This window comes from Exophiala dermatitidis (assembly GCF_000230625.1).
Source record: "Exophiala dermatitidis NIH/UT8656 unplaced genomic scaffold supercont1.1, whole genome shotgun sequence".
Classification (NCBI taxonomy): Eukaryota; Fungi; Ascomycota; class Eurotiomycetes; order Chaetothyriales; family Herpotrichiellaceae; genus Exophiala; species Exophiala dermatitidis.
The window spans coordinates 4123093-4149172 of record NW_008751646.1 but is presented as its reverse complement, the minus strand read 5'-3'; the positions used below and the strand labels follow the sequence as shown (position 1 = coordinate 4149172).

Below are 26080 nucleotides of genomic sequence, written 5' to 3'. Positions count from 1 at the left end.
GCATTGACTAACTCATGCAAGATCAGGTATGCCTGAGCGAGAGTTGCGATGGGGCCGTGCTCTCCGGATTGCTTGTTCATTTATTGTTGTACTTTGCCAGTGGAGAGCGACAATAATGATGTGAATTCGACCGTCAGCGTCTGCGACCGCGCGTGGAAGTCGCACTACGTAAGTTGTAGTACTTGTAGTGCTAGTACTACTAGTGCTGCAATATTAATGGTAGCATGCCCAAACTACCACTGAAATGCTGTTAGTGAGCGCTAGTACAAGTATAGTGCACTCGTGTGTGCCAATGAGCTAATCGGGGACATTGTGTCGGAAAGCAATGCCGGCGGACTCAACAGGCAGCTTTCCCGAGACGAGCGGAACTGCGCTGCTTCTTCGTTGATCTCGACGTCGCATGAGCAGTTGAACTCAGCGGCGCCGTTTGTTGATCAAAAGTCCTCATCCCGCAAAATTACTTTGTTTCGTTTACAACCGCTCGATTCGTCAACAGATCGGCATTGACTGCTGCTCAATTTGGCAATTAAGAGGGACACAGACCTCTGAAGTACGTCGCGAATCTCGCGGAGCTGGGGAAGCTTGGTGGATGCAGCGTACACAGTAAACGGCCAGATGATGTGGCACTTTCCCATCTCCCAATACTCCAGATTGCAGTTGTGGCGCATTGCTCGACAAGGGACAATCTTCAAAGCACGTGTGTGCCTCCCGGGCCAAAGGTTATAATTCACGGTTACGAGATCGCTCGTTATGGGGAGAGAGGGCAGAAATTGATGTTGTGGGTTGACACATTTGACAGCAACTACTACGCGTTTTCGTGATAGCAACGGGTCCAACCTCCCTACAAGTGGTGTGTCACATCGACAACTACTCCTGACATCGGAGGGAGCTACAGGTAAGCTCCAGGTTAGGCTGTGACTCGCACATCCTCGAACGCTCTCTTCCAGGCGTTGTGTCTCCCTTGGACTCCTATTAGGAGTCCCCGTGACTGTACCTACCAAAAAGGGGGTTCGTCCAATGGTAGGTGCCTCTTCTACACCTTTTCGCATCTTTACTGCCACAGACGCGTTTTGCAATCCCGATGGTCTGGTAGCAATATAACAAGTCGAAGTCAAGTGTCTGATAGTACATGTTCGCCGAAAGAAAGAAGCAGGCCATGGTTTGTTGAAGAGTTGGTCCGGGCTCCTTCTAATGGCTGCTCGAGCACTGTCATGATCCAGGCTTCAACCGTCGTTCTGACAGCAGTCCATCGGGCTGTCTAATCTCCCTCGACTCACCCCGACAACAGGCCCTCCACGAGCCCATCACTGAACATGGCGCCCTCATGGAGTACCACGTACTATAAGGATACGATGATGGCGCCTGGGAAACATGTACTTCTAGCTTGTCGCACTGGTTCTTTATCGTCAAGAAGTCACTCTTTTATTTTCTTTCGTTGCACAGACACTCACCACAGTCGCTCTCTTTACTGTGCCTTTATCTTTCGCTGTTTCGCTTCTCGCACCCTCCCTCTTTCATCCTTCTCGAGACTCGCTGTTTGGTTTTCGATCCAGCCAGTTCAAAATGAAGGTCTCTGCATCGGCCTTCGTTGTGCTCGCCGCCAGCGGGCACGCGGCTGCCTCTTGGCTTGACTGGTCGGCCGAACAGGACACCACCGTCACCGAGACCCAGACAAGGACAGTGCAGTACTGCCCTTGCAATGGGGAGGTTCGCGTCACTCCTGTTTCTCCAGCAGAGGGCGTTCAGATCTACACCAAGACGGGCGGCGTCGGTCCTGCCCAAAATGCCGCCCCAACTGGTCCCAGGACCATTACCAAGGCCGGTCCTATTGTCGTTGTCTACACCACCGAGGGATACCTGACGACCAAGACCGGTATTGCCATTGAGCTCATCCCTACCGGAGGTGCTCCTGGGGCTACCGTTACCAAGACCGTCTGGACTGGCGCCCAACCGACGAACGACCTTGCCTGGGTTGACTGGACTGACGACGATGCGGCGGACGGCGCCACGCTCACCAGGACTCACACCGAGTACACCACGGTCTTGGGACCTGTTCCAACCAGCGATACCCCCGAACCATGGTCTGACTGGGTGGCGACGTCGAACCCTGTTCGCACTACATCCACCACCTCGTCTGGTAACGGCGTTGGCCCAATCGGTGGGTCAACAACGTCCTCCGGCTGGACGACTTCCACCACATCCAGCGGCAATGGTGTCGGCCCCATCGGCGGCTCGACTACCACCAGCTCTAGCACCACTCCCGCCGCAAGCTCTACCACTGCTGCCACGACAACCACTACAGCTGTGTTATCTCCTATCATGCAGACCACCACTACGACGTCGTCGACCACCGGTGCTGCTGGCACCACGACCAGCGCTGTGACTACAACTGCCGCTGCCACAACAACTACATCGGCTCTCGTTACCACCACCACCACCTCAGCAGCCTCCGCCATCCAGACTGTCAATGTCGGCACCAACTACATCTCCGGCATTCTCGAAGCCCACAACCTTCACCGTGCCAACCACTCCGCTACCGATTTGACATGGTCCACCAACTTGGCCACCATTGCTGGAGAGATTGCCGCAACCTGCATCTACGGCCACAACATGTAAGTGTACAAACGAAGTCATAGCGCACACGATCATCATTGCTAACAAATAATCTACAGCACCGCTGGTGGTGGCGGCTATGGTCAAAACATCGGTGCTGGTTACACGCCTCTCCAGGTCCCAGGCATGATTGGCAACGATATGTACAACCGTGAGATGCCCAACTACCCCGGCCCATACGACTCCAACAACGTGGATACCACCAACTTTGCTTCTTGGGGCCACTTCTCGCAGATTGTCTGGAAGGGCACTCAGCAAGTCGGCTGTGCCACTCAATACTGCCCCAACGGCCTGACCAACGCCGCCTATGCGCAGTACTTCACTGTCTGCAACTACTACCCTCCTGGTAAGTACCATCACCGGAGCCGATGCACTGATTAGACTAACATCCACCAGGAAACATCGCTGGCGCATACGCCAACGTCGGTGCTCCCCTTGGTGAGCCCATCACTGTCGTTATCGCGCAGTAGAAGCATCTCTTGTAGAATATGGAGTTGCCTACGCATTCGAGGGAATTGTTGGAGGGGTAATTCTGTACGTCGACAGCATCTGTATTGTTAGATTCATTATGGGGACCATTTCGGGATTCTTTTGCCTTTGGCGGTGTCAGCATCGGAGAAGCGGATGTGGACATGCATTTCATGAAAGGGAACAGGCAGGATATTTATCTTATATTTTACAATAGGTAGTTGCCTGAGCAAGGTAACCTTACACCTTACCTTATGCAAACCTGCTTATGGACTGTCTCATCAGCAGCGTACTTGATGGAAGGATCCTCGCTGGAGCTGTGGTGAAGCAGAATAAATTTCATGCACAGGTGTCAACCTCTCTAATCCAACGCCTGGCGCCGTGCTTCGTAGAATGCAAGGAGACTAGTACAGGCTGATTGTGATGACTATCGTCGCAAACTGTCGAGTCGAGCCTGTAAATCATCGTCCTCGGCTCCTCCGCCTATAGCTTGGGCAACTCGGCCTTCAGGAACCGCAGCCTTTTGTATGCCAGTTGGCGTCTCCCCAAGCTGAAAGGTGGTCAGCATCGTTGTCCTCAGAAGCAAGTGTTTGGGACCGCTTACAGCATTGTTGAGATCCACGCCGATCTCGTCCAGGACCTGATTGACAACCTCTTCTCCTTCTTCTTCGTCCTCCAAACCCGTCACATCATCAATGGCATCATCCATCATTTCCTGTCGCTGGTCCATGATATCGTTCTCCCGCTCGAACTCCATAGCGATCCTTTGAAGCGCGGGCAGATTCATTTGTCTATTCATACTTCCCAGAAGCATCGTCGCTCCTTTCATCGACTGCATCATCTGCTCGTTACTCCGTACGGTCTGCACATCACCCTCTCGGTCAATACCATTGCGCGATAACAGCACGGCCGTCCGTATGTGAAACCCACCTGTATTCGTAGAGAGATAGCCTGTAATTGAGTCCGCATTTGATAGAACTTCTGGATATATCTCCGAGTGCGAACGAGGTCCTTGGCCTGGATCTTGCAGGCCCCAATCTGGCCATTCTTTGCGCTCTTCTTGATATCGGCGACCAGTTTCTTCTCTTGGTTTTCAAGTTTGACGCGCTCGCGGTCGAGTTCTCGTTGCGTCTTTTCCAGTGCGCGCTGGTGCTTCCGGAGTCGCTCCGCCGGCGTCATGCGCTTGCCGAAAGCCCATTCTATAATCTTGTGGAGAGAAGTCAAGTCAGCGAGGTGCAGCTTTCGGATGTTCAGCGAGGCTTGCGTACATTCATGTTGAAGAAGTGGTGCACCACACGGCGTGGAGCAGGACACAAACACGCGGATGATCACACAGCCTCCCGAGGAAAAATAATGGTGGTGCAATTAACGCAGTGGTGCCGGTACAGCGACGATGTCCTCGTTCAGTTGTTGGTGTTGGATGGAGGCCTTGATGCGGCCCTGACCAGTCGCTGCAGTGACGTTAAGTTGCGGCGGCTGGAAAACGGGGCAAAGGCGAGCGGCGGCCGGATCACGATACTTTCTTTTTGGCCTGCGCTGCACTCACTTCAAGTGCAAGTTTTGGTTACGTGACTTTCGGCTGCAGCCACTTCAACTTTATTACTACTTCCCCCAACTTCAGTCAGCGAGCCACCATCCATACAGCAACTAAACCCATTCCATTCCATCCCTACTCGATCAACTGTCATTGTTATGGCGTCCATGTCCCCATTCTTCCCCTAAAGGCCCTCCTCAACGATTAAGGTTGCCGCGCACGCTTCGACGATGAGCCAGTCTTACTTTCCCGGCGAGGGTTCCTCGAGGCGAGAACACCAATACGACGAACCGAACAACAACCCGGACGAAATGCCTTCTCCTCCACCGAGTGAGCCCGCCTCATATCGACCGCAGTATATGACGGTGGGCACTGGAGGACAGCCCACTCATGCAGCAGCCCTTATGGAACAACTGGAACGAGACTCAGGCTACGGCAGCATGGCGGGCGATGCGCAACAACGCGGTGGCGAGATGCGCGCATGGGAAGATGAATTGCTCCGAGACAGACCTACGCCCGCCCATACCCCTCAGGTCGACGGGAGGCCGTCAGCAATGTCGGACACAGAGAAACGTGCCCTGGCCAGCCATGTCCACCAATTGTACTACAATCAAAACCGCGTCGCGCTGACGAAGGCGATCGGCCAGACGATGGAACTCCTGAAGCAATTACAAGAAATGAATGCCCAGTGGCCAGCTCATTATCCATCCGTACAACGCCCGGAAGAAGAAGTACACCCCAGCAGGCCGACCTTCACGCAGGCACAGTCGACGAGAGACCAGGGTGATCTATCACGGGAAGCCTTCCAGCGCAAGGCCGGACACCCCCGACCTGGAGCATTGCGGAGGGCTGGTACATCGATTGGAGAAGACAGTTCTGCGGAATCCAGCGCGCAGGCTGAGCGGAAGTCGACTGCTGAGCCACGGTTGATCACGCCACAGATCGCCCAGGAGTTTTCCATCCTCAAACTGGATCTCAAAGTGGGCGCTCTATCTCAGACGGAGCTTGTTCATTCCTTGGAAAAGAAGTCAATTGCCTCGTTGCTCGACGGAAAGATCAGTCAAAGCGTTCGGCATCTGCTTGCTCTACGGGACCGCATCGAGGACACCTCCAGCAAAGTTTTAGTGACCGGAGATCTCAATGCCGGGAAGTCGACATTCTGCAACGCCCTTTTACGGCGCAAGATCCTCCCTGAAGATCAACAGCCATGCACCAGCATATTCTGTGAGGTCCTTGACGCCAAAGACAATGGTGGCGTAGAGGAGGTACATGCTGTTCACAAAGATTCAATTTATGACCGGAATGACGAAAGCACATATGACAGCTACTCCCTACAGGAGCTGGAAAAGATTGTGGTGGATAATGAACGGTATATGCAGTGCAAAGTCTATATTAGAGACGTCCGGAGCATTGACCGGTCGTTACTAAATAATGGCGTCGTGGATATTGCACTGATTGATGCGCCAGGGCTGAACTCTGACTCGGTCAAGACAACTGCAGTATTCGCGCGGCAGGAAGAAATCGACGTCGTTGTCTTCGTGGTATCCGCCGCCAATCATTTCACATTATCCGCCAAGGAGTTTATATGGCAAGCCGCCCATGAGAAGTCCTACATCTTCATGGTAGTCAACGGCTTTGACAACATCCGAGATAAGCAGCGATGTCAGAAATTGATTCTCGAGCAGTTGGCCAAACTCAGTCCCCAAACCTTTAAAGAGGCCCAGGAGCTGGTACATTTTGTGTCTAGCAATGCCATTCCCATGGCACCAGCACCAGCCCCCAGCGGCTCGGGGGCCGATGCGGGCGGATCCGGGCCCTCGAATCCTCCAGATGGTGACGACGATGATGGTGGGAACGACCATGATAAGGGCAAAGGCAAGGATAAGGAGAAGATCCAAGATTTCGAGGTGCTTGAGGGAGCTCTACGTAGGTTCGTCCTGGAGAAGAGAGCGCGCTCGAAGCTGGCTCCGGCCAAGACTTACCTAATGAACTGCTTGGGCGACCTGAACGTCCTCGCCACGGTGAACCGGGACGTTGCACAGGCGGAACTTGAACGCGTGGCGAAAGAACTCTCCGAAATCGAGCCCAAGTTTGCAGAGAGACAGAAGCAGCGGGTGGCCGTAACGGAGCAGGTTGAGAAGGAAATTGACGCCACCTCAACCGACGTTTACAACCATACACGTACGACCTTGTCGAGTACAATCGCCAATGTCGGCAAGGCAGATCACGGCGTCGAGTATCCAGGCATATGGTCCGCTTTCCAGTTTGCCGAAGATCTCCGTATCGCCATGCTCGACCAAATCTCAGCTGCAGTCACTAGCTGCGAAGCCTACGGGAGAAGCAAAACCGTCGAAGGGGTTAGCATGATCAAATCCCTGGGTCTCTTACACGTGGGCGACAGCTACGAGAGACTGAACTTCCAAGCGGACAAGATGTTCCAACGCCGGAAAGACGCGTTGGTGCGTTCCGTCGACACCGATGTAGACATTTGGGACTTTTTCGACTTGGCAAGCATATGGGAGCGGCAGGAGAAGACCGTTGGAACAGGCCTGGCACTTACCGTTGTTGGAACCGTGGGCTCCAGAGCAATGGGTGGCGTCGGGTGGATTGATGGTGCCTTCGGGGCAGCAAGGGTTCTTGGTAACCGGAATCTGAGAAGGTTGATCTTGCCAGGTGTTGTTGCTGCTGGTGAGTACTCGTGTCCTTTGCCAGCCTTGAAAGATTTCGTCGTCCTCTATACTAACTGCCATTGCAGCCGTCCTTACCGTCGCCTACGTCTTGTCCACCATTCCTCAGACTCTTCCGCCCCGACTGGCATCAAAACTGTCAGCGACTCTGGCAGAGATGGACTATACACATAGCAATGCGCACCGCATAGCCGGCGAAGTTCGAAGAGTGCTCCGATATCCGGCCCAACAACTGACGGCGGATCTTGCCCGAGGGGTAGAGGAGCTGAAGCAGAAAAAGGAAGATGTGACCAAGGTCAAGCGTGAGAGCGAAGTGGCACGCAAGTACTTTGGAAACCTGGTTCGCGATTCCTCCGAAACACGGCGGAGAGTCGCGAGTATCGACCTGGAAGGACCGCCAGGAGCAGTCGGGGCATACGCAAGCTGAAGAAAAAGCAACATAATCCTTTCGCAGGCGGCATGAGATTGTGAGTTTGAGCGTGACGGAGTGTCGGGTTGAGCGAGCGTCTTCTGGCAGTGCTTCATTCTCTCCACTTGCTCTCTCCATTCTTTCAGATACTGAATACAACTTGAATGACCATGTAGCAATTGATCATCCTGGATATTTGAAGATGCTTTGGAGTCTGTATTAAGCCAAGTCTCGGATTTTACGGAGGCGAGACGTAAAGAGGCCCACGTAGGGTGGACGATGTGGGCGAGGCTATATGGGATATCAGGGTCCGAAGCCGAAGCCAGTGTTCTTGCAGGGAAGACGAACCCTCCAGCGTGGCAGTGAACGTGGAGTCTTAACAGTAGCCGTGCCGGTGAAAGTCAATCTCCTCGGCCGGGTAGCTCGCTTGTACATAACTTGAACCCGCCCCTGATAGGTATTCGCATTCATCCAGAACGGGGTCCTCTCTCCCCGGCGCCAAAGAACATATTTCCGGTGGACGCGGCCAGGCACGACTAGCGCAGGCGGAGCAATCAGAGCTTCTTGACAGGGCCGAGGGGGCTCCCTCCCACGTCCTTGGGGCTTAGGCCGGCCTGACAGGGTTCAAGTCGAGGGTACCTAGCGACTTCACGGAGACTGAAGGAAGGGGAGAGTAGGTGGTTGGTCATCGAATGAAGCAACCCATCACAAGAGCAGTGAGCGGACAACTTGAACGATACAACGGCACAGAGCTCACTCGCCGAAGTAGGAGCAGTGCTAGTAGGACAATGTACATTTTGTAGGCAAGCGGCTGAGGAACCACAATTAATTAGATGCCAATGTACTACGTGTGTGTAGGCACCAGCCTAGTGCTGATAGGCACTGTTGGACCCTGGATTTGCCATAATTGCGTGCCCGGCCATTTTGCCTTTAGGCGCCTTGTTAAGCAATTCTCTTGTCTAAAACGCTCCATAGTTTGTGCAGCTGCAGGCATCATTTCCCCTCCCCCACAGCCATCCATCACTGCAACTGCGCTGCCCTGCCCTGCACTGCGCCAACCCTTCCGCCCTCAACCACCGCCTCGAACTCAACCGCCAGCTCCAACATAACCACAGCACCACCATACCATCCTCATCTGCTGCCAGTGCCATCCCAACCCTCCTTACACAGCAGTCTAGCCGCCTCCCCTTCATACCTGGCTCGACACCCACTACTGCTTCAGAGCTAGACCCTCCTGCGCCATCATCAACCGTCCTGTACCGCGCGCCACTGACCACACTGATACACACGCTGGTCACCTCTCCACCCCTCATACCAACTTCTCATCTGGTGTCAACTCTTGTCAACCAGTATCCGTCATCCTTTCGCACCTCCATTCTGAAACTCCTCTTCCGCTTACGGCTCTCGTCTCACGACCTTCTTTGTGGCGGGTTCTTCCTTTGACAACTGCCTTGGCCTTTTCGGCCGAATTCCGCAGAGTCAGGCGGGGAGTCAATTGCCTGCGCTGTCGCTCGCGTCACCTCCAGCCGTACGGTCACGTCGCCCGAGTCCTCTCGATCAATCATTGTGCCTGTGAGACGCATAAACCTTCAAACTGGCTGGCACAACCGAACGGAGAACCTCCACACATGGAGGGTTCTTGAGAAGCGTGTTTGGAAGCAGAAAAGACCGGGATGCGGACTCGGAGAGCACACCTGCTGGCACCGGCGCCGACGGCAATAGAGAGAAACCATCATCTCCGACCAGCGGCATTACAGTCAAGACTAGCGATCTGAGCCCGAAGTCACCCGTCAGCGCACAAGAAGAGAAGGCACCGTCGCCGAATACCGAGGCGAGCAAGAAACGACGGAGTAGCAGTTCCAAGGCGAAGGAGATATTCACGCAGGCCAAAAACTCCCTGATCCACGGCGACAGGGACGGTCCTTTAACACCGATGCAGAAACTCGCCAGGACCGATCCTGCGCTTAGTGTTCCCCAGGGCTCCAACAACAATTCCGCCGGCGAGTCGCAACCGACCCCCAACTCTTCCTTCTTGGTGGGAGTTACGGAAGACAAGAACAAGAAATGTCGTCGCACGATGGAAGACACCCACTCCTACCTCTACAACTTCCTGGGCACTCCCGCGCCTGTGTTGGCCTCCTCCAACACATCGTTGTCTAGGAGTAAAACTAAAGACTCTCGAAATAGTCTGACCACCGTGCCCTCGGACTCGGAGCAACATGTGGTGGAAACGGACAATGGATACTTTGCCATTTTCGATGGACATGCTGGTACCTTCGCGGCCGAATGGTGTGGAAAGAAACTCCACGTCCTTTTGGAAGACCTCATGCGCAAGCATCCCAATGTTCCTGTTCCCGAATTACTGGATCAGACGTATACCATGGCCGACAACCAATTGGAGAGGCTGCCCCTGAAGAACAGTGGATGTACGGCTATTACTGCAGTGCTGCGCTGGGAAGATCGGGTGCCCACCAACCACTCGGCAACAGGATCTCAAGCCATTGCAGCATTGGCTGCAGCCGCGGCAAAAGAAGCGGAAAAGAACGAGAATCCTCAGGAAGCCAAGGATAAGGATGCGACACCGCGGTCCAACTCGACGGCCGAAGCGGCGGCGGCGGCGATTCAACAAGCGAAGCAGAAGGCTACACGGCAGAGGGTGTTGTATACGGCTAACGTAGGGGATGCACGCATTGTCCTATGTCGAAATGGCAAAGCCCTGCGTCTCTCATACGACCATAAAGGAATGGATGAGAATGAAGGCCGCCGTATCTCCAAAGCAGGCGGTTTGATTCTCAACAACCGTGTCAACGGAGTTTTGGCTGTGACTCGGGCTTTGGGTGATTCATACCTCAAAGATTTGGTCACTGGCCATCCCTACACTACTGAGACCGTCATCCAACCGGAACAAGATGAATTCCTGATTTTGGCTTGCGATGGGGTAAGTTTTTGTCTCTCCGGATTGCAATCGTGCCATTCGCTGACCTGTGATCTTAGCTTTGGGATGTCTGCTCCGATCAAGAGGCAGTGGATTTGATCCGTAATGTCCAAGACCCTCAGGCTGCCTCGAAAATCCTGGTCGATCACGCTCTGGCTCGGTTTTCCACCGATAACTTGTCGGTCATGGTGGTCCGGTTCGACCCCCAGAAACTGCAGCAAAACACCAAGATCGACATTGGGGTGGAAAGCGAGGCAACCAAAGACAAGACAGCAATCAGCGAGGTCGAGATGATTGTTGGAGAAGCTCGTCGCAACTCCGGCATAGCCGCAGAGGGAGCCGTGTCAGATCAAGATTCGGAAGAACTTCGAGATATGGTGATCCAAGAACAGGAGGAAGAGGACCAAGAACCGGGACCTGAACTCACACCTGAAGGGAAACTCGAGGCGGAGAAGCTTCTTCAAGAAAAACAGAAGACTCCCGAAACGCATGACAGCCAACAGGAAACACAGCAGACCCACAAGACCCAGGAGAAGGCCGAGAAAACTGATGAAACTTAGAATGAGCGGCAGACTCCCTTTGAACACACTGTATTGATGCAAGTTTGGACTACTTCGGGTACGGATGTCGAACGGCGTCGCTGGAGGGCTGATGAGAGACTTGTTGATACGCCCCTGGTATGTTTGGATGGAGCAACTCCGCCTGGATATACGGTGGTAGGAGATCTGGTCAACAGCATTCAAAAAGTGTCAATCCGGCACGTTGGTCACGTCGAACGTCTCGACGAGGCATGGGAACCTTTCCGATTTCTTGCAAGTTCAGGCAAGGCAGCATAAGCCGATTTCTGGGGTTTCTGGATGATGGGTCAAGGCTTGCTAGGTACATTGAAAAGGGCCGGACACGGCGGAGGCATGGCTTGATTGATTGATTGACTGAGTGAATGAATGACCCATTGGCTGATTTAGTTCTTGAATGACCGATTGATCCATACCACATATCAACCTGTTCAAAATACTCGACACCTTCCAGGATAGAGGCGGGGATAATTCTTTGGGGGGATTTGGCAGCATATTTCTGGTGCAGTGATGGTAGATCCGGAAGTACGTAGAGCTGGATCAGGCTTGGTTATACAGTATATCCACGACAAACCAAACTGTTCGGTGTACAGTAGTACTAGACGACCTACCTACAGCCCTCCGACTGAGGAGATGCATACAATACTAGTACTACTAAAAGTAGTGTGTTCTTACCTAGCCTCTACCTGAGCCGGCGGACCAAATGCCTTCCTTTCGCCCAGCTCGGAACGTTGTAGGTAGGTACAAGGGGGTTAGGTCCCTACAAACTTGAAGAGCCGTGTGTCGTATATCGTCGTGATTATTGTCAGAGCTTAGGGTGTTCAGAATCTTCCATGTTTCCGAAATGGCGCCTTACTAGTATGCCCCTATCGTAATAGAAAAAGACAAGCCTCAATAGCCCCTAGCATTCACCTAGATGGCATTACCTATTATTCAGGCTGGGCTTATGACAGGCGTAAGGAGCACCACGGACTGGCCCCGAAAAGGTATGCCATCTTCAACTTGGCTCTTGTACCTAAGTAATAGGTGGTACCTTAGGCATGCCTAGGCGCAATTTGTGTCCTCTCCGGTGACTCTGTTAACGATGGCGCCACTCCTCTCTGGGCCATATGGCGACACTCCTGAGGTATCGAGCTATTGTTTGTACAATTGTACTTGTGCCTTGCTATATAACAGGACCTATCTACTACACCGGCCCGGCTACCCACCAGGCAAAGCTACTGGTAGGTGTCAAGCACCTGCGGATAGTTACGCCTGTTTCAAACTAAGTTGTATTGTGTTGTTGGGCGATTCCCATCGCCCGGCGCGGCTGGCCTGCGACCACTGCAAATGATGAATGGACTGCGCTGGGTCGCTTATCGACGCCACTTGAGGCTCGCGAATCGATGTCCGAGACCAAAGACCTCTACGCCGTATCACCGGAGCAGCGCCGATATTGATTTCAGCCCCCACAGGGTGTCCGCCGACCGGACTGGCGCAGAACTTGAACGTCGATACTGCTGGCAGCATCGCTACTACTACCTACTAGTAAGGCGTTACTATGGGCCGGAAGACGTGGTCCGGGTGAATAAAATACCCAGCTCAGATACGGGCCACTCGACCGCCTAAGGAAGCGCGCCCGTGGCAGCTCTCTATTCCTGTGGGCCGAATAATAAAGCTTGAATAATGTCGAATCCAAGTCGTTCGCCTCGTGTGCCAGTCACGGTTCGAGTTGGTGGTCGCTCACCTTGAAAGAAACTCTAATAAATACTGCCGCGTAGCGTCATTATTTTATTATTGTTGTAAAAGTAGCTGCAGCGCAAAGAAAAAATATCTCCATCAGTTACATCAACTTGAACGCCATCTCAATTCCCTGAGTCATCTACCTTTTATCTCAACACCTCTTCTTTACCATTTTTTACCCTAATGAACCTCCCGTGAAGCTGTCCTTCACCAACCCGTTGCCGTCATGGCAAGCAAACTCCCCCTGCGCATGAAGCCCGCCAGCTTCGCAAGTGCGTCACGCAGGTCGCTGGCTTCTCTAGCTTCCAGCTCCGTCCGCAAAACAGCCTCTTCTCCCTTCGTTTCGCGACAATCACCTATCCTCCCTCGAGCTGTCTTCCGGCAATCCTTTCGGCGGACGTATGCTGAAAATGCCGCCCCTCAAGCCCCTCAAGCGATCCTGTCCCCGGCCGCGAAGCCGAAGAAGCGCTTCAGGTTTTTCCGCACGATATGGCGCGTAACATATCTTTCTCTGCTTGCCGCGGCTGGGTATACCGGCTACAAGATCTGGGAGCACAACAATCCCATTGAGCAAGCCGATCCGGACCCAAACAAGAAGACACTGGTGATTCTCGGTGCGTGTGTGACTGGCCTTTGTGCCGCTGATTTTCCTGACTGACCCATTTCCAGGTACTGGCTGGGGTTCGGTATCTCTGCTCAAGAACTTGGATACGGAAAACTACAATGTCGTGGTCGTCTCGCCCAGAAACTACTTCCTGTTCACGCCGCTCCTCCCGTCCTGCACCACTGGTACCATCGAGCATCGATCCATTATGGAGCCGATCCGGAATATCCTGCGACACAAGAAGGCCAAGGTGACATTCTACGAGGCCGAATGTACCAAAATTGACTACGAAAAGAAAGTCGTCCATGTCAAAGATAATTCGGAAATCAAGGGCGACACCATGGAAACAGAGATCCCTTTTGACATGCTGGTGGTGGGCGTCGGGGCTGAAAATGCAACCTTTGGCATCCCGGGTGTTCGCGAACATGCTTGCTTCTTGAAGGAAGTCGGGGATGCCCAGAAGATCCGCAAGCGTATCATGGACTGTGTCGAAACTGCCACGTTCAAGGACCAACCGCCCGAAGAGGTCAAGCGTCTGCTGCACATGGTGGTCGTGGGTGGCGGTCCAACCGGTGTCGAGTTCGCTGGCGAGTTGCAGGATTTCTTCCAGGAAGATCTTCTCAAATGGGTTCCTCAGATCAAGGACGATTTCCACGTCACCCTCGTCGAAGCGCTGCCCAACCTTCTGCCCATGTTCAGCAAGCAACTGATTGAATACACCGAGTCTTCTTTCAAGGAAGAGCACATTGAAATCCGCACAAAGACCATGGTCAAGAACGTCACTGACAAGTACATCGAAGCGGAAGTGCAGCAGCCGGACGGCACCAAGCAAATTGAGAAGATCCCCTATGGTTTGTTGGTCTGGGCCACGGGCAATGCATTGCGCCCCGTGGTCAAGGACCTGATGTCCCAAATTCCAGCTCAGGCCAAAGCTCGTCGAGGATTGGAGGTGAACGAGTACCTAGTCGTCAACGGCACCGAGAACATTTGGGCTGTGGGTGACTGTGCTGTCGCCAACTACGCGCCCACTGCCCAGGTGGCGGCACAGGAAGGTGCTTTCCTGGCCAGGCTGTTTAATACTATGGCCAAGACGGACGCCATCGAAGCTGAGCTCCGTGAACTCTCCGCCAAACAGGCCGCTGCCACGGGCGACGAACGCAACGCCATTCTCAACGAAATCCGCGAGCGCCAGAGACAACTCCGGCGCATCAAGCAGATTGGACCCTTCCAGTATTCCCACCAGGGCTCTCTGGCGTACATTGGCGCCGAGAAGGCAGTGGCCGATGTTTCCTGGTTCAGCGGCAACATTGCCTCGGGCGGCACGCTGACATATCTGTTCTGGAAGAGCGCATATCTGAGCATGTGCTTCAGCGGTGAGTGCCCTATCCTGCCCTTGCACTCTCACAAATTTTTATACCCAAGTTCTCTTTGCTGACTTGATATCTTCTTTACAGCGCGAAACCGTATCCTCGTCGCTTTCGACTGGACCAAGGCCAAGTTCTTTGGCCGTGATGTTTCCAGAGAATGAGAAAATCAAAGCATACCTACCTAGTTAAGGTACCTACCTAGGTACCTACCTATAAGCCGGCCCACACCATGATTTCATTCATGGTGTTGCCACTGGTTTGCAGTCCGCAGCAGCCTGGCTTGGGTGTTCAAGTTGCCGTCTTGTATTTTGTTGTATTATCATCCCTAGTTGATGTCCAAGTCGGGACGGGACCGGGATGGGAAGAGCGTCGGTTGTGTGATCTTGATCCTCCTCGGGCTTGGGGTGGCACGGCAGTGATTCCAAGACCCTTGAGTTGAAGGATGGTTGGTTGTTGTCGTTAGTTTTTATAGGTTAATCTGAAGGCGTTCCCAGAGAACTACTACCTGCAGTGGTATCCAGACACCTGTAGTATCATTGGTCTTGGACTTGGGGTTGTGGTATTATGGACCTAACTAGGTATGCTTAAGCTGGAAACCAACAAGTACCTAAGGTTGAGCTGTCTGAGTCAATGCATACGTATTACTGTCCATGTCCAATCTGGAACCTGTTTATTTTCGCACTCTGCGAGGGTAGTATAATGTAATCGATGCCAGTAGTGGGATGCAGTGTGGCCGTTGTACGGATGTGGTTGCTTACAAGATTGTGATCTGGTTCATTTTGTTAGATATAATAAAAACACACGAAATACATGGATGTCCACACTGGTTGCACCTCACTGCAGGCTTTATTATATTGGGTTGGTCCACGACCTTAATATACAGCACAGTACAATCTACTGGGCTTCGCGAAACAACCATTAGTATAATACTGTGATTCAATTGACTTCCAGTTATACATTCAGTTGTACAACGTTGTACAGACGTATATACAAATTTAATGACTACCTACCTAGGTAGATAGGTGGGTACCTATAATCCCTACCCAGCCAACACTATCAGAATCCAGCTTCTTTTCTCCGGCCCGAGCCTTAGATATGTAAGTACAAGAACAGGCATTTGAAAAGTTTGGGCCAGGTACTAGAAACCACTGCAGTAGTACTGGTAGCCCAAAGGAGATTCTGACATAGCAGAATGAGATGACCCTAGTTCTGATGTTCAAGCATGAATCCATCGTTGTTGCGGCCTCAGTTGTGGATGACGAAGACCATCAAAATATACCTAGATAGGCATGGCAAACGGTAGTATGGTATGTATGGCTTTGGTCTTGTCTGCAGCTGCCATGATCACAAGGATGAGAAAACCACTTGGGGGCCATTACAGTTCGTGCTGCGCCGAGTTAAAGTCCGGCAAAGGCTGAGTCTTGGCCTCCTTACACGCTCTGTTCCGCGAAGAGAAGAAGCAGAGAGTATAATAAGAGCGCGCTCTGGTCTGACAGACACCTTTTCTTCTTTCTTTTGATACCTTCTTCCAAGTCTCGAGATCTTCATGCACCGGACGGCGGGGAAATGGCGGGGATGAAGAAAGGGTGATATAACAGTGTGATACACGGTCAAACAATTTGCCCGTGGGATGCTGGTGTTCGATAGACAACCGACAACCCTCACTTTCCCATGTCCACCGCACCGGAATCCAATATCGAGGACCACTGCCGATGAAACAAAGCAACTCGGAAGAGGTTGCTGCGCAGACTTAGACCACACAGAACCATGAAACGCCATTGATATTCATCTTTAGATCTCCATTTACCACAGTTTGTTCTCCTCCTTGGCCTTGGCAGCCTGGCCAGCCTTGCCTGAATGGCTTCTCTTTTTCAGCGCCTTCAGCTCCTCCTCGCTGATAGGCGGCTTGAAGTACAGACTTGCACCTTCGCCCTCTTTCACCGTGTGGCTCAGGTAACCCCTGTTCTTGGCGTCTCGGTAATACTCGAGATCCTTACGCGACGTCGGGTCCGGTAGGCGGTATTCGTAGCCCATGCCCGAAACGCGGTCTTTCAGCGACTCGCCTCCATGGACGGCTAAAGAGGGCTTGTTCAGCGCCAGAGGGTCCCACCGCAATGAAATGAAGGGGTGCATCTGTTGCAGCCGGATCCGGCGTATCGCTTGGGGAGTATAGAAGCGCGTAGTGACCGTGCCGCCGAGAGCTTCGACGGCCGCGATGGCAGACTGCGATGCCTTGGACACAATGATATGAACAGGCGTTTTCAGCTCGGAGGCACCGTCGCCGAGAAGTTTCACGCCATCTTTGATCCCGTGTAAGGCGCGCGACCGGACAAGTTCCAACAATGTGATGGGCTGTGAAGGGTCGAGCCGTTTCTGATCAATCCAGGATTGTATGCGGCCAAGGTTAATGGGGGACATTTCCGTCGCGTGTCTGTGGAAATTTAGATTATATGTTAGCAATGCCATGACTGCGTTCAAGGGTATTGAGTCATGTTGTGCGTGACTGACAAGTTTTTGAAGCCATATTTGCCATGGACTATGTGGTCGGGCGTCTGGCCTCCATTGAAGCCCGTCGGTACTTTGCCATGCTGTTTCTGTCCGTCCGAGCCACGCCCTGACTTCCCTCCTTTGCCTGAAGCCGGACCTCGTCCGCGTCTGATGCGTCGGTTGTATGCGCCTGGCGTATCGGAGAGTGAGCTGAGGATGGACGCATTTCGGGATTGGACGTGGAGGAACGGGAGAAGAAAGGAGGGAATTGTTGTTACAGAGGCGATAGTGTCGTATAGAGATCTCGAGGCAGAAGGGGCCGGTCTGGGCTGCAGGAGCCGCAACGACAATCGTGGCGGCATAGTCGCTGCAGACACTGGAAAGAAGGGGGTTCTTTTCAGCGTTCGAATGCAGCACCGCAACCGTGAGTTGCCCGGGCCAGTTGTGCCGGTTCGACGATTGAACCTCAACTTTGAGGTCGAAGTCGGCGCCAAGCAAAATTGAAGATCGCTCGCTGCAGCTGGAAACTGAAGCCGCAGTTCAACCTCAACCTCTTCTTCTTCAGGATTAATCATCATGCCGCTCTTAGCTCTCCAGACCTGCCGCGACCCGCGACGGCCCTGTCCCTTACCAGCTTCGACACATTCATGACCTTACTGTTCAAGTTGTAATGCCTGCTCTGGCCCATGCACTGTACAGTTTACATGTGCGACGAACTCGTGATCGCAGCGGGACTTGAAGGGACTTAGGTGAGACCTGGAAACTACCGACACTGAGGAGACATGTCCTGTGCTCCGCATTGCCATGGCCGATTTGTACTCTAAATGTATACCTAGGTATGTAAACCGCAGAGCGATCATAATGCCTTCTCTTTCTTGCCCCAATATTCAATCAAGAACGGCTGACCCTTAACGCTGGACCAGTCTAGTTCACCATCTTTGATGGGTAGACTTGTTGGGTCCGGAACGACCAGCCGAGCAACATCGTCGCTGTCCGTCCACCGAACCTCAAAAGCATTTGGACCTCGAGTGGCGAGCTTGGGATTAAAGCCCTGGCATGATGGGCTGGCCTCGAGAGCCTTGAAAAGGGAGGTGATGCCTACCCCATGCGTGGCGATCATGACGGTACGATCCTGTGATCCGACCTGGAGAGCCTGTTGGCCGACAATACGCGCAAACACCCTCTTGAGCCGCCGGACAAAATCATCGAATAGTTCCACCCCCGGCTGACCGTCCGCACTTCTCGGGTTGCCCATGTCAATTGTGTCGTAAGACTGTCCTTCCAACTGGCCCAGTGCCTGACCTTTGAGATCCTCGTCGGGGTAGACCTGGACGTTTGCCCGGCCTGCGCGAATGGGCGTGATGGTCGTCACGATGCGGCTGAGCGGCGAGTAATATATGGCGTCGATATGCTGGTCACGCAGTTTGTCTGCTAATATTTCTGCTTCGCGACGTCCTTTGTCGGTCAAGTCGGTGTCTCGGTGGCCTTGGAGCACACGGTCGATGTTGTCTTGGGTCTCGCCATGGCGGACAAAGAGGAAGTGCAACTGGCCAGCCTTTGCTTGGTTCGTGGTGGCCATGGTCTCGAACAAGTCAGTAAGAATTTCGGAGGTAGTTCGAGAATCCCTCAACGATCGCGCGGTTCAATTGTCAAATTAGTACACATTTAGTAGTTGTGGCCCCCGATGTGTTCAATGTGCCTCGGGATGGCATCAACACTTACAACTAGGGAAAGGTACCCCGCAAATTCCCCGAGCCTCAGCTGTCGTGATACTCCTGGCAAGTGTACAGCGACGTCGCTTACCAGACAGTCGGGTCAGACATCTGTATATTCTAAATTTTGCTGGAATTAGTGCTGATGCGCGTCATGGTTCTGATTCATGTAAATGGACCCCAGTAGAGTCAGGATTCGAGAAATTGAAGCACACTTGGGGACGGGACATATCCGCCATTCAATTTAGCACTTCCGCTTCGACTATTCTCCATGTCATCGAAGGAGGGAACAGACGTTCCAGTCAAATCCAGCAGCGACTGAAGTACCGTGCAAGACAGTAAATAAATAATGTACATGTACAAGCAGATGTTAGATGTTACATCAAGGGGTTATCATTAGGGGCAGAGCCATTGAAGGGTGACCAAAAAGCACTGGCAGAAGAATTATCTGTGTGCTAATCAGCGCGTGTCTGATTGGGTCTGAATCAAACAATCGATACTAGTAGTAGGGAGGATGTTCCAATTAAAATTGCGCCTTTCCTGACGAGATTTGCAACTTCAAGTTGAACCAGAAGCTGCTCCTTGTGGTATTTCACTTCGTTGATGATAATTGAAATAGTTTTACAGTGGTAGAGTAGTATGGTTGGTACTTTGGAATGGTAACTGATGGCCTGAGCGGCTGACGCAAGATACTCGTATGCTCATTAGCGGCGCTGGCGATACGGTTTGACACGCGCGGCACACGGCGCAAATTCCCAGATTGCCGCGCTGCAACGGGAACTGGGAGCTCGCTGCCACCTAACTGCAAGTTCGCACATGGAAGGCAAACTTGGACCGGGTTAATTCCTGCAGCACATAGCACAGGCCCCTTACGATTTATCTGCCATATCTTGGATCTCTATTCAACCACCAGCATTGTATGGCATCCATGTCTTCATAACCGTATTGGCGTATTTTTCTTGGATCTTGGGCGTCTCCTGGATTTCGGTTTGGTCTTCATGCATCAGTGACCCAACTCCACCCCCGGCGCAATGGGTCCCATCGAGATCAACAAGCGACGAACATTCTTGCTGCTGGCGGCAGTTCTAGCCTTTGTTATCTTATATCATGGCCTGACACTGTTCGATGGCAATAGCCTCAAAGATGCCGCGTCTCACATTTCCCTTCCGAAGCCATCGAGGCCGACCGCGCATAAGCCTCCCACCGAGCCCGAGCCCGAGCCCGAGCCCGACGAATCGTTGGATCATGAGGCGGAATCTTCGCCTTCTCCCAGTCCCAAGCCTGCGCAGCAGGGGCCTCTCCATCCTATCGAGCGGTTGATGCAAGAAGCCGATAAACGATGGAGGACATACGAGTCTGAAAGATCTACAACCTTCGGACAGGTGGTGGAGAAATACAGGAGCAAATATGGCAGACATCCGCCCCCTGGCTTCAAAGATTGGTACAATTTTGCGCGCGACAAGGATGTTTTCAACCTCGACGACTTTGAGCAGATCATGGACGACCTTCGTCCATTTTGGGCCATTCCCCCAGCCGAGATTCGCTCCCAGGCTGCGCACATGGCAGATGATCCCAAGTTCGGCGTCGCTGTCATCCATATCCGCAATCACAAAGTCGTCGGCGTCGACAATGGGAGCTGGAGGTCCGAGACCATGGTAGAGATGATCAACACCTTCATCAAGCACCTCCCGGACATGGACATTGCAATGAACAGGTTGGATCAGCCGCGTGTCGTGGTGCCGTGGGAGGATATGCAAAAATTGCTGCAACAGGAGTACGAGGCTCGCAAAATGCCTCCTGAAGCGATAGACAGTTTCTCCAAGGACCAAGTGATGCCGCTGGTTGCTGTGGCCGACACCAAATTTATGGAAAGAGAAGAATCAAACCCCGTGGATGTCGTGCCCGAAGATAAAACAGAGGACAGTTCGACCGTTCCGGACTATGGGTGGTTCTTCGCTCCCGGCAAGCAGTACATGGATATCGCTGCGAAAGCCTGCCCGCCAGGATCTCCTGCTCGGTCACACATGACCGTTGACGAGACTGACAAGCTGTACAAAGAATCAACCGTAGGCTTCGTCAGCAACTTTAATCTGTCGTCGGATCTTTGCACGGTCGGACCAACGATCCAAAACCTCCATGGCTTGCTGTACTCAGCCAGCAGCATCATCGCCTCCCACAAGCTGGTGCCCATCTTTGGGGAATGTAAGGTGAACGTCAACAGTGACATCCTGTTTCCTGCCAACATGTATTATCGACACGACGACCGGTACGATTATGATCCCTCGGAGGACTTCGACTGGCAGGATAAACGGAACCGGATCATCTGGCGCGGTGTCACTTCTGGCGGAGTCCAGACAGCAGACAACTGGCAGACGATGCATCGACAAAGGCTGGTGCAGCTCTTCAATGGCACACATTTGGCACAGTCGGGCAAAGAAGTAAAGGTGTTGAGGGAGAAGGGGAATGGGAATACAAAGTATACGTACGAACCCTATGACAAATTTCAGCCATCACAATACGCTGAGCAGCACTCGGACATTGGATTCGTTGAATCCTGGGGATGCGTGCCCGACTGTTCCTTCTACGACACCGTCTTCTCGTGGAAGCCACAGGTCTCGCTCGGCGCACAATTCAAGTCCAAATACTTGATCGATGTGGACGGCCACTCATTCTCGGGCCGCTGGCGTGCGTTCTTAGAGAGCAAAAGCCTGGGGTTGAAAGCAACCATCTTCCGTGAATGGCACGATAGTCGGCTTTTCGCCTGGAGACATTTTGTGCCGGTCGACAACCGGTATGACGATTTATATGCATTGATGACCTACTTTACCGGGTACGGATACCCTGGGGTCGAGTATGCCACTGAGGGTGAAGAGACCAACCCGGACGTGCGCATTGCACGACATGACAAACAGGCTCAAAAACTCGCCCTCCAAGGGCGCGAGTGGGCCAACAAAGTCCTCAGAAGAGAAGATATCGAGGTTTATATGTTTCGGCTGCTCTTGGAATATGGCCGCATCATTGACGACAATCGAGATTATATTGGATATTCGGGCGATGGCAGTGAGTTGGATAAATATGATGACAAGGACATTTCGGGGAAGAGTGGCTGGTTTGGTCGCTTGAGTGCTGGCTGGAGCAAAGGTTGAGTGTTGGACAAGTGACTGCTTTCAGCGGGGACAACAACAGCAATGGCAATCTGGGGCAGATTCCCATCATAAGTATATCGAGGTGGAACAAAAAGGCCCTGGGGAGCCTCCACACACAGTCAGCAAGGCTGGGCAGGGCAGCACCGAGTGCACCGACAGCAGCGCCCCACAGCCTCGCACTCGGACTCGGACACCACGGGCTCCGCAACAACCAACAAAAGTCCCACGGGTTTCAGACACAAGGGCTTCTCCTTTCATGGCATCGTGCCTCTGCCCTACACACAGGCACTGCTCCGTGCTAGGCTCAACAAAGATCATCAGAAGAGATCAAGCATCCGCTGGCTAGCCGTGCGTTATTCGAGTCTGCAGCGGAATGGCCTTTGGCCGACTGAACATTACGAGTCAGCTACCGCTTTGCGACGTCCCACACTGTACTGGCATTCAACCGACGATGGGATACCAGTAGCCTAGACGATCAAGACGCTGTGGTTGGACCGGTTGGAAACAAATATCGTGGTGGTGGAAGGATCGAAACTAACAATATGGGCTGGACCCAATTCCGAGCGTAAATCAAATAACTTAATAAGGAGCTGTGATTGGCTTCAGCGTATATAGGTATATTCCAAGCAGATCATAATACTCACTGAGAACGAGAACTTCCCGCTCTAAGATTCGGCCACGGACAAAAAGGCCAATGATCGAGTAGTAGGATAGGGGACGAGGCTGTGGAAATCATGCACTGCGCTGACGATCAAGAGCAGTGCATACACTACCTAGGTACGCTCCAGCTTACACGCCGAATGAGACTTACGCAGGCACCCGCCAGGTACGCTTTCGTATGTTGCGGCAATCTCATATCTCGTACTCTGTCTATTCCGGGAATAAAAGCGTTTACATTTGATATAGCCAAGTAAAGATCAGATTCTGCCAATGCCAGACAGCTGACGTGAGCTGCCAGTAGTGTCTATGCTAGGTATGCCTCATTTCTTCAGCTTCCTCTTCAACCGCTTCTCGGCCCTCACGTCCTTTTTCAGCCTGGAATCCACAATCTTATATTTCCCCTTGACACCCCTCGGGCGGCCGCTGAGACCCTTGTTCGGTCCTCTTGCAACAACGAGCTTGACTTTTTCTTTCGGACGGCCCTTCTTGGCAGCACGCGCCATCATCCTGCTGATACTGGCAGCTTTATCCTTCTCGCTGATCCCCTCGTCCTCGAGCAGCAGCGCCGACTTCTTGCGCAACTTCTCCAGCCGGGCCGCGGCGCGCATCTTCTTGCGGCCCTTGGCCTCGCGAACCTTCTTGATCGGTCGCGCGTTCAGAGCACGTAGCTTCTCCCTGATCGCCGCGGCTGCGGCGGCCGTGATCGGTCGCTGAGGCTTGGAATGCTGTGCCTCGTCCTCGAGAAACCATTCGGGCAGGCCGTCGACGTCGCGGAACGAGAATTTGTTGAAACTGTCGTCTACCAGTTCGCCGGGTTTCGTGCGCCTTGTGGCTAGGTCCTGTGCCAACGTCATCGCCTCCGCTGTGATGATGTCAATGTCTAATTGACCGTTGGGCAGGAGAGGGTCTTCTGGTCGAGAGGCTGTGCCTGATGATTTCGGTACAGTCTCCGACTCGGACTCTGAGTCTGATTCCTCGTAGACTTTTGTTTGTCTCTGTTGCTGGGCAGTGGATGCCGTTGGTTTCTTCAGAGCTGACTTGAGTGTTTTGGATTGTTTGTCCTGAGAGGCACCGGCACCATTGGCTGGCGGGGATTGTGATTTCGCCTGGTCGGAAGATTCGTCTTCCAAGGCGATCGCGCTGTCGTTGTCGTTGTCATCTTCAATACCAAGATCCTGGAAGATATCCTGGTCGAAAAACATGGCTGCTTGAGTAGAAAGGCCTTCGGCCTTCGGGAGCGGACGCGCAGGAAACTCGTCGTCAACGTCGGACTCTCCGTCAGTAGTTGCATCGCCGGCTTTGTCCTCGTCTGACAAGCCGCCCCATTCGTCGGTCTCCTTTTCCTTGCGGGCGCGCTTCGCACGTAGTTTTGCGTCCGCTTCCTCTCGTCTTCGTTGATACGATTCGTACAGCATATCGAGCTCCCTTTCTAGCCTGTCTCCATCGTCATCTGAATCTTCATCTTCCGATTCGGCCTGCGAATCTTCCGACTCCTCAATGTCAACTTCGTCCATGCCAGCACCGTCAATCTTCGCTGGGTCCTGGACCTTTTTGGCGGCCCTGAGCGTAAACATGGCTCCTTCGCCTGCTGGGCCTTCCTGCTCCAATCCGATATCATGCGGAGTCGTCATGTGCATCTGCATACGTATGATTTCCTTTCGTTTTCGTTCGTTCTCCTTCCGGCGTGCCTTTCTTTTCTCCTTCGAGTCTTGCTCTTTCAACCGTTGCAACTCTTCTTGGATCTTGAGCTCCTCGTCCATCGACTCGACTTCGGCAACTTCCTCCCCTTCCTCCTTGTTTTCGGCTTCCTGTTCCTTCTTTGCTTTGGCAGACATGCCAAACTTATCCCGCACTTTCAACCGCCATCGAAGCAATGTTCTGAACTCTTTCTTCCCTAGAACTTTCAAGTCCGCACAGCACATTCTAATCTCTTCGGTGGTCTCGGGCAGTCTATCTAGTGCTGCTAGTGCCAAGTCACCGTTCGGAGACTGTTCGAAGCTGAGTTTGTTGACCGTACCGAGAATGGCGATAGGATCAGTAGTATGGATGAATTCGCTGACAGGAATCTCTTTGTGCTGTGTCCAGTCGCCTTCCTCATAACCTTCTCGCTTCCTCTTCTTTTTCTCTGGGTTGAAGACCTTTGCCTCGTTGTTCGGCGTCGGTTCCTGCACTTCTGCAAAGACGTGTTTGGGGTCCAAAAACTTGGGATCAATCCTTTTCGGTGCCTTGAAGCCTCTACACACGACGAAAATCTCTGCTGAGACGTTTCGTGATGAAGGGGGTTTCGTAGCCTCGACCGACGTGAACAGTTGTTTGAACACCCATAGTAATGCATTGTAGTCCTTGGACCTGAAGACTTTTGTCACAAAGGTGCCACCCTCTTTTAAGAACTCCGTGGCAAGTTTCATCGACTGCAGCACCAACTCGGCTTGGGAGAAAGCATCTTGAACCCATGCAACACCCACGTTCGGTGCTCCATCGTGCAAAACGGTGTCTGCCTTTAAATGTTTGAAATGTGTTCGGATCGTGGCCCTGCATTTGTCTGTGGTGATGTCGCTTTGAAAAGTGATCACATGGGGTATAGGCTTGATGGGCGCCAAATCAACTCCGACAATCAGACTTTGTGCCGGCATAGTCTCTGCTGCAACTTGACACCAGGATCCTGGCGCGGCGCACAGGTCCAGTAAGACCCTGCTCTTCTCAAGGAAGCCATATTTTTTGTTCAGTTGGATTAATTTGAAGGCTGCTCGGGCTCGGTAACCTTTCTCCTTTGCGAGTCTGTACCACTTGTCTGCGGAGAGTTAGTGTATGAATACAATGCCAGCGTGAGAGACTGGAAGTCGGTGGCGGAGGGAATTGTCTTACCGAGTCTGCCCTTGCCGTGTTTCTTCTGGATCGCCATGATAGCAAAGATCCAAGCCGACCAGGTCTTGCAGCCTGTTCAAAAACCGGCAAAATTCCCAGCGACCGATTACTGCTCTGGTTTGAACAGTAAAATACAAGGATTGAAAAATGTTCCCAAACTTAGGGCCTCGACTTTGGCTCCAAACGCAGGCAAAAATCTCGCCAAGTGCGGGAGAAATCCACCCGAGACTCGGACCCTGAGTCTCTCAGTCTTTCACCGCCTTCAGGTTGCCGCAAGTGCAATAGTCCTAATATGA

The 26080-nt window shown here is 52.8% G+C and overlaps 9 protein-coding genes across 9 annotated transcripts; 5 read left to right on the top strand and 4 right to left on the bottom strand.

The window, feature by feature from the left end:
• The first annotated feature begins 416 nt into the window (after positions 1–416).
• Positions 417–3565, top strand: HMPREF1120_01467 (uncharacterized protein). The gene is made up of 3 exons (XM_009155486.1): positions 417–2612; positions 2673–2959; positions 3010–3565. Exons 1-3 carry the CDS (start codon positions 1564–1566, stop codon positions 3081–3083), a joined length of 1410 nt encoding a protein of 469 aa, XP_009153734.1. The 5' UTR covers positions 417–1563; the 3' UTR covers positions 3084–3565.
• On the bottom strand, positions 3509–4260 carry HMPREF1120_01466 (DOA4-independent degradation protein 4; the record flags this gene model as incomplete). Its single annotated transcript, XM_009155485.1, has 3 exons — positions 3509–3631; positions 3686–3943; positions 4012–4260. The coding sequence occupies 3 exons, from the start codon at positions 4258–4260 to the stop codon at positions 3509–3511; spliced, it is 630 nt and encodes a 209-aa protein (XP_009153733.1).
• Positions 4261–4649: 389 nt separating this feature from the next.
• Positions 4650–7917, top strand: HMPREF1120_01465 (transmembrane GTPase Fzo1). The gene is made up of 2 exons (XM_009155484.1): positions 4650–7303; positions 7371–7917. Exons 1-2 carry the CDS (start codon positions 4846–4848, stop codon positions 7727–7729), a joined length of 2817 nt encoding a protein of 938 aa, XP_009153732.1. The 5' UTR covers positions 4650–4845; the 3' UTR covers positions 7730–7917.
• Positions 7918–8197: 280 nt separating this feature from the next.
• HMPREF1120_01464 (protein phosphatase) lies at positions 8198–11940 on the top strand. Its single transcript, XM_009155483.1, has 2 exons — positions 8198–10649; positions 10706–11940. The coding sequence occupies exons 1-2, from the start codon at positions 9645–9647 to the stop codon at positions 11204–11206; spliced, it is 1506 nt and encodes a 501-aa protein (XP_009153731.1). The 5' UTR covers positions 8198–9644; the 3' UTR covers positions 11207–11940.
• Positions 11941–12155: 215 nt separating this feature from the next.
• Positions 12156–15572, top strand: HMPREF1120_01463 (NADH dehydrogenase). Its single transcript, XM_009155482.1, has 4 exons — positions 12156–12207; positions 12260–13557; positions 13613–14920; positions 15002–15572. Exons 2-4 carry the CDS (start codon positions 13170–13172, stop codon positions 15073–15075), a joined length of 1770 nt encoding a protein of 589 aa, XP_009153730.1. The 5' UTR covers positions 12156–12207; positions 12260–13169; the 3' UTR covers positions 15076–15572.
• A 1145-nt stretch (positions 15573–16717) lies between these two features.
• Positions 16718–17763, bottom strand: HMPREF1120_01462 (50S ribosomal protein L15; the record flags this gene model as incomplete). The annotated part of the gene is made up of 2 exons (XM_009155481.1): positions 16718–17345; positions 17423–17763. 2 exons carry the CDS (start codon positions 17761–17763, stop codon positions 16718–16720), a joined length of 969 nt encoding a protein of 322 aa, XP_009153729.1.
• Positions 17764–18257: 494 nt separating this feature from the next.
• HMPREF1120_01461 (phosphoglycerate mutase) lies at positions 18258–18980 on the bottom strand (the record flags this gene model as incomplete). Its single annotated transcript, XM_009155480.1, has 1 exon — positions 18258–18980. The coding sequence occupies one exon, from the start codon at positions 18978–18980 to the stop codon at positions 18258–18260; it is 723 nt and encodes a 240-aa protein (XP_009153728.1).
• A 711-nt stretch (positions 18981–19691) lies between these two features.
• HMPREF1120_01460 (uncharacterized protein) lies at positions 19692–22923 on the top strand. The gene has a single exon (XM_009155479.1). The coding sequence runs from the start codon at positions 20145–20147 to the stop codon at positions 22257–22259; it is 2115 nt and encodes a 704-aa protein (XP_009153727.1). The 5' UTR covers positions 19692–20144; the 3' UTR covers positions 22260–22923.
• Positions 22924–23239: 316 nt separating this feature from the next.
• On the bottom strand, positions 23240–25821 carry HMPREF1120_01459 (uncharacterized protein; the record flags this gene model as incomplete). Its single annotated transcript, XM_009155478.1, has 2 exons — positions 23240–25710; positions 25785–25821. 2 exons carry the CDS (start codon positions 25819–25821, stop codon positions 23240–23242), a joined length of 2508 nt encoding a protein of 835 aa, XP_009153726.1.
• Positions 25822–26080: the final 259 nt, after the last annotated feature.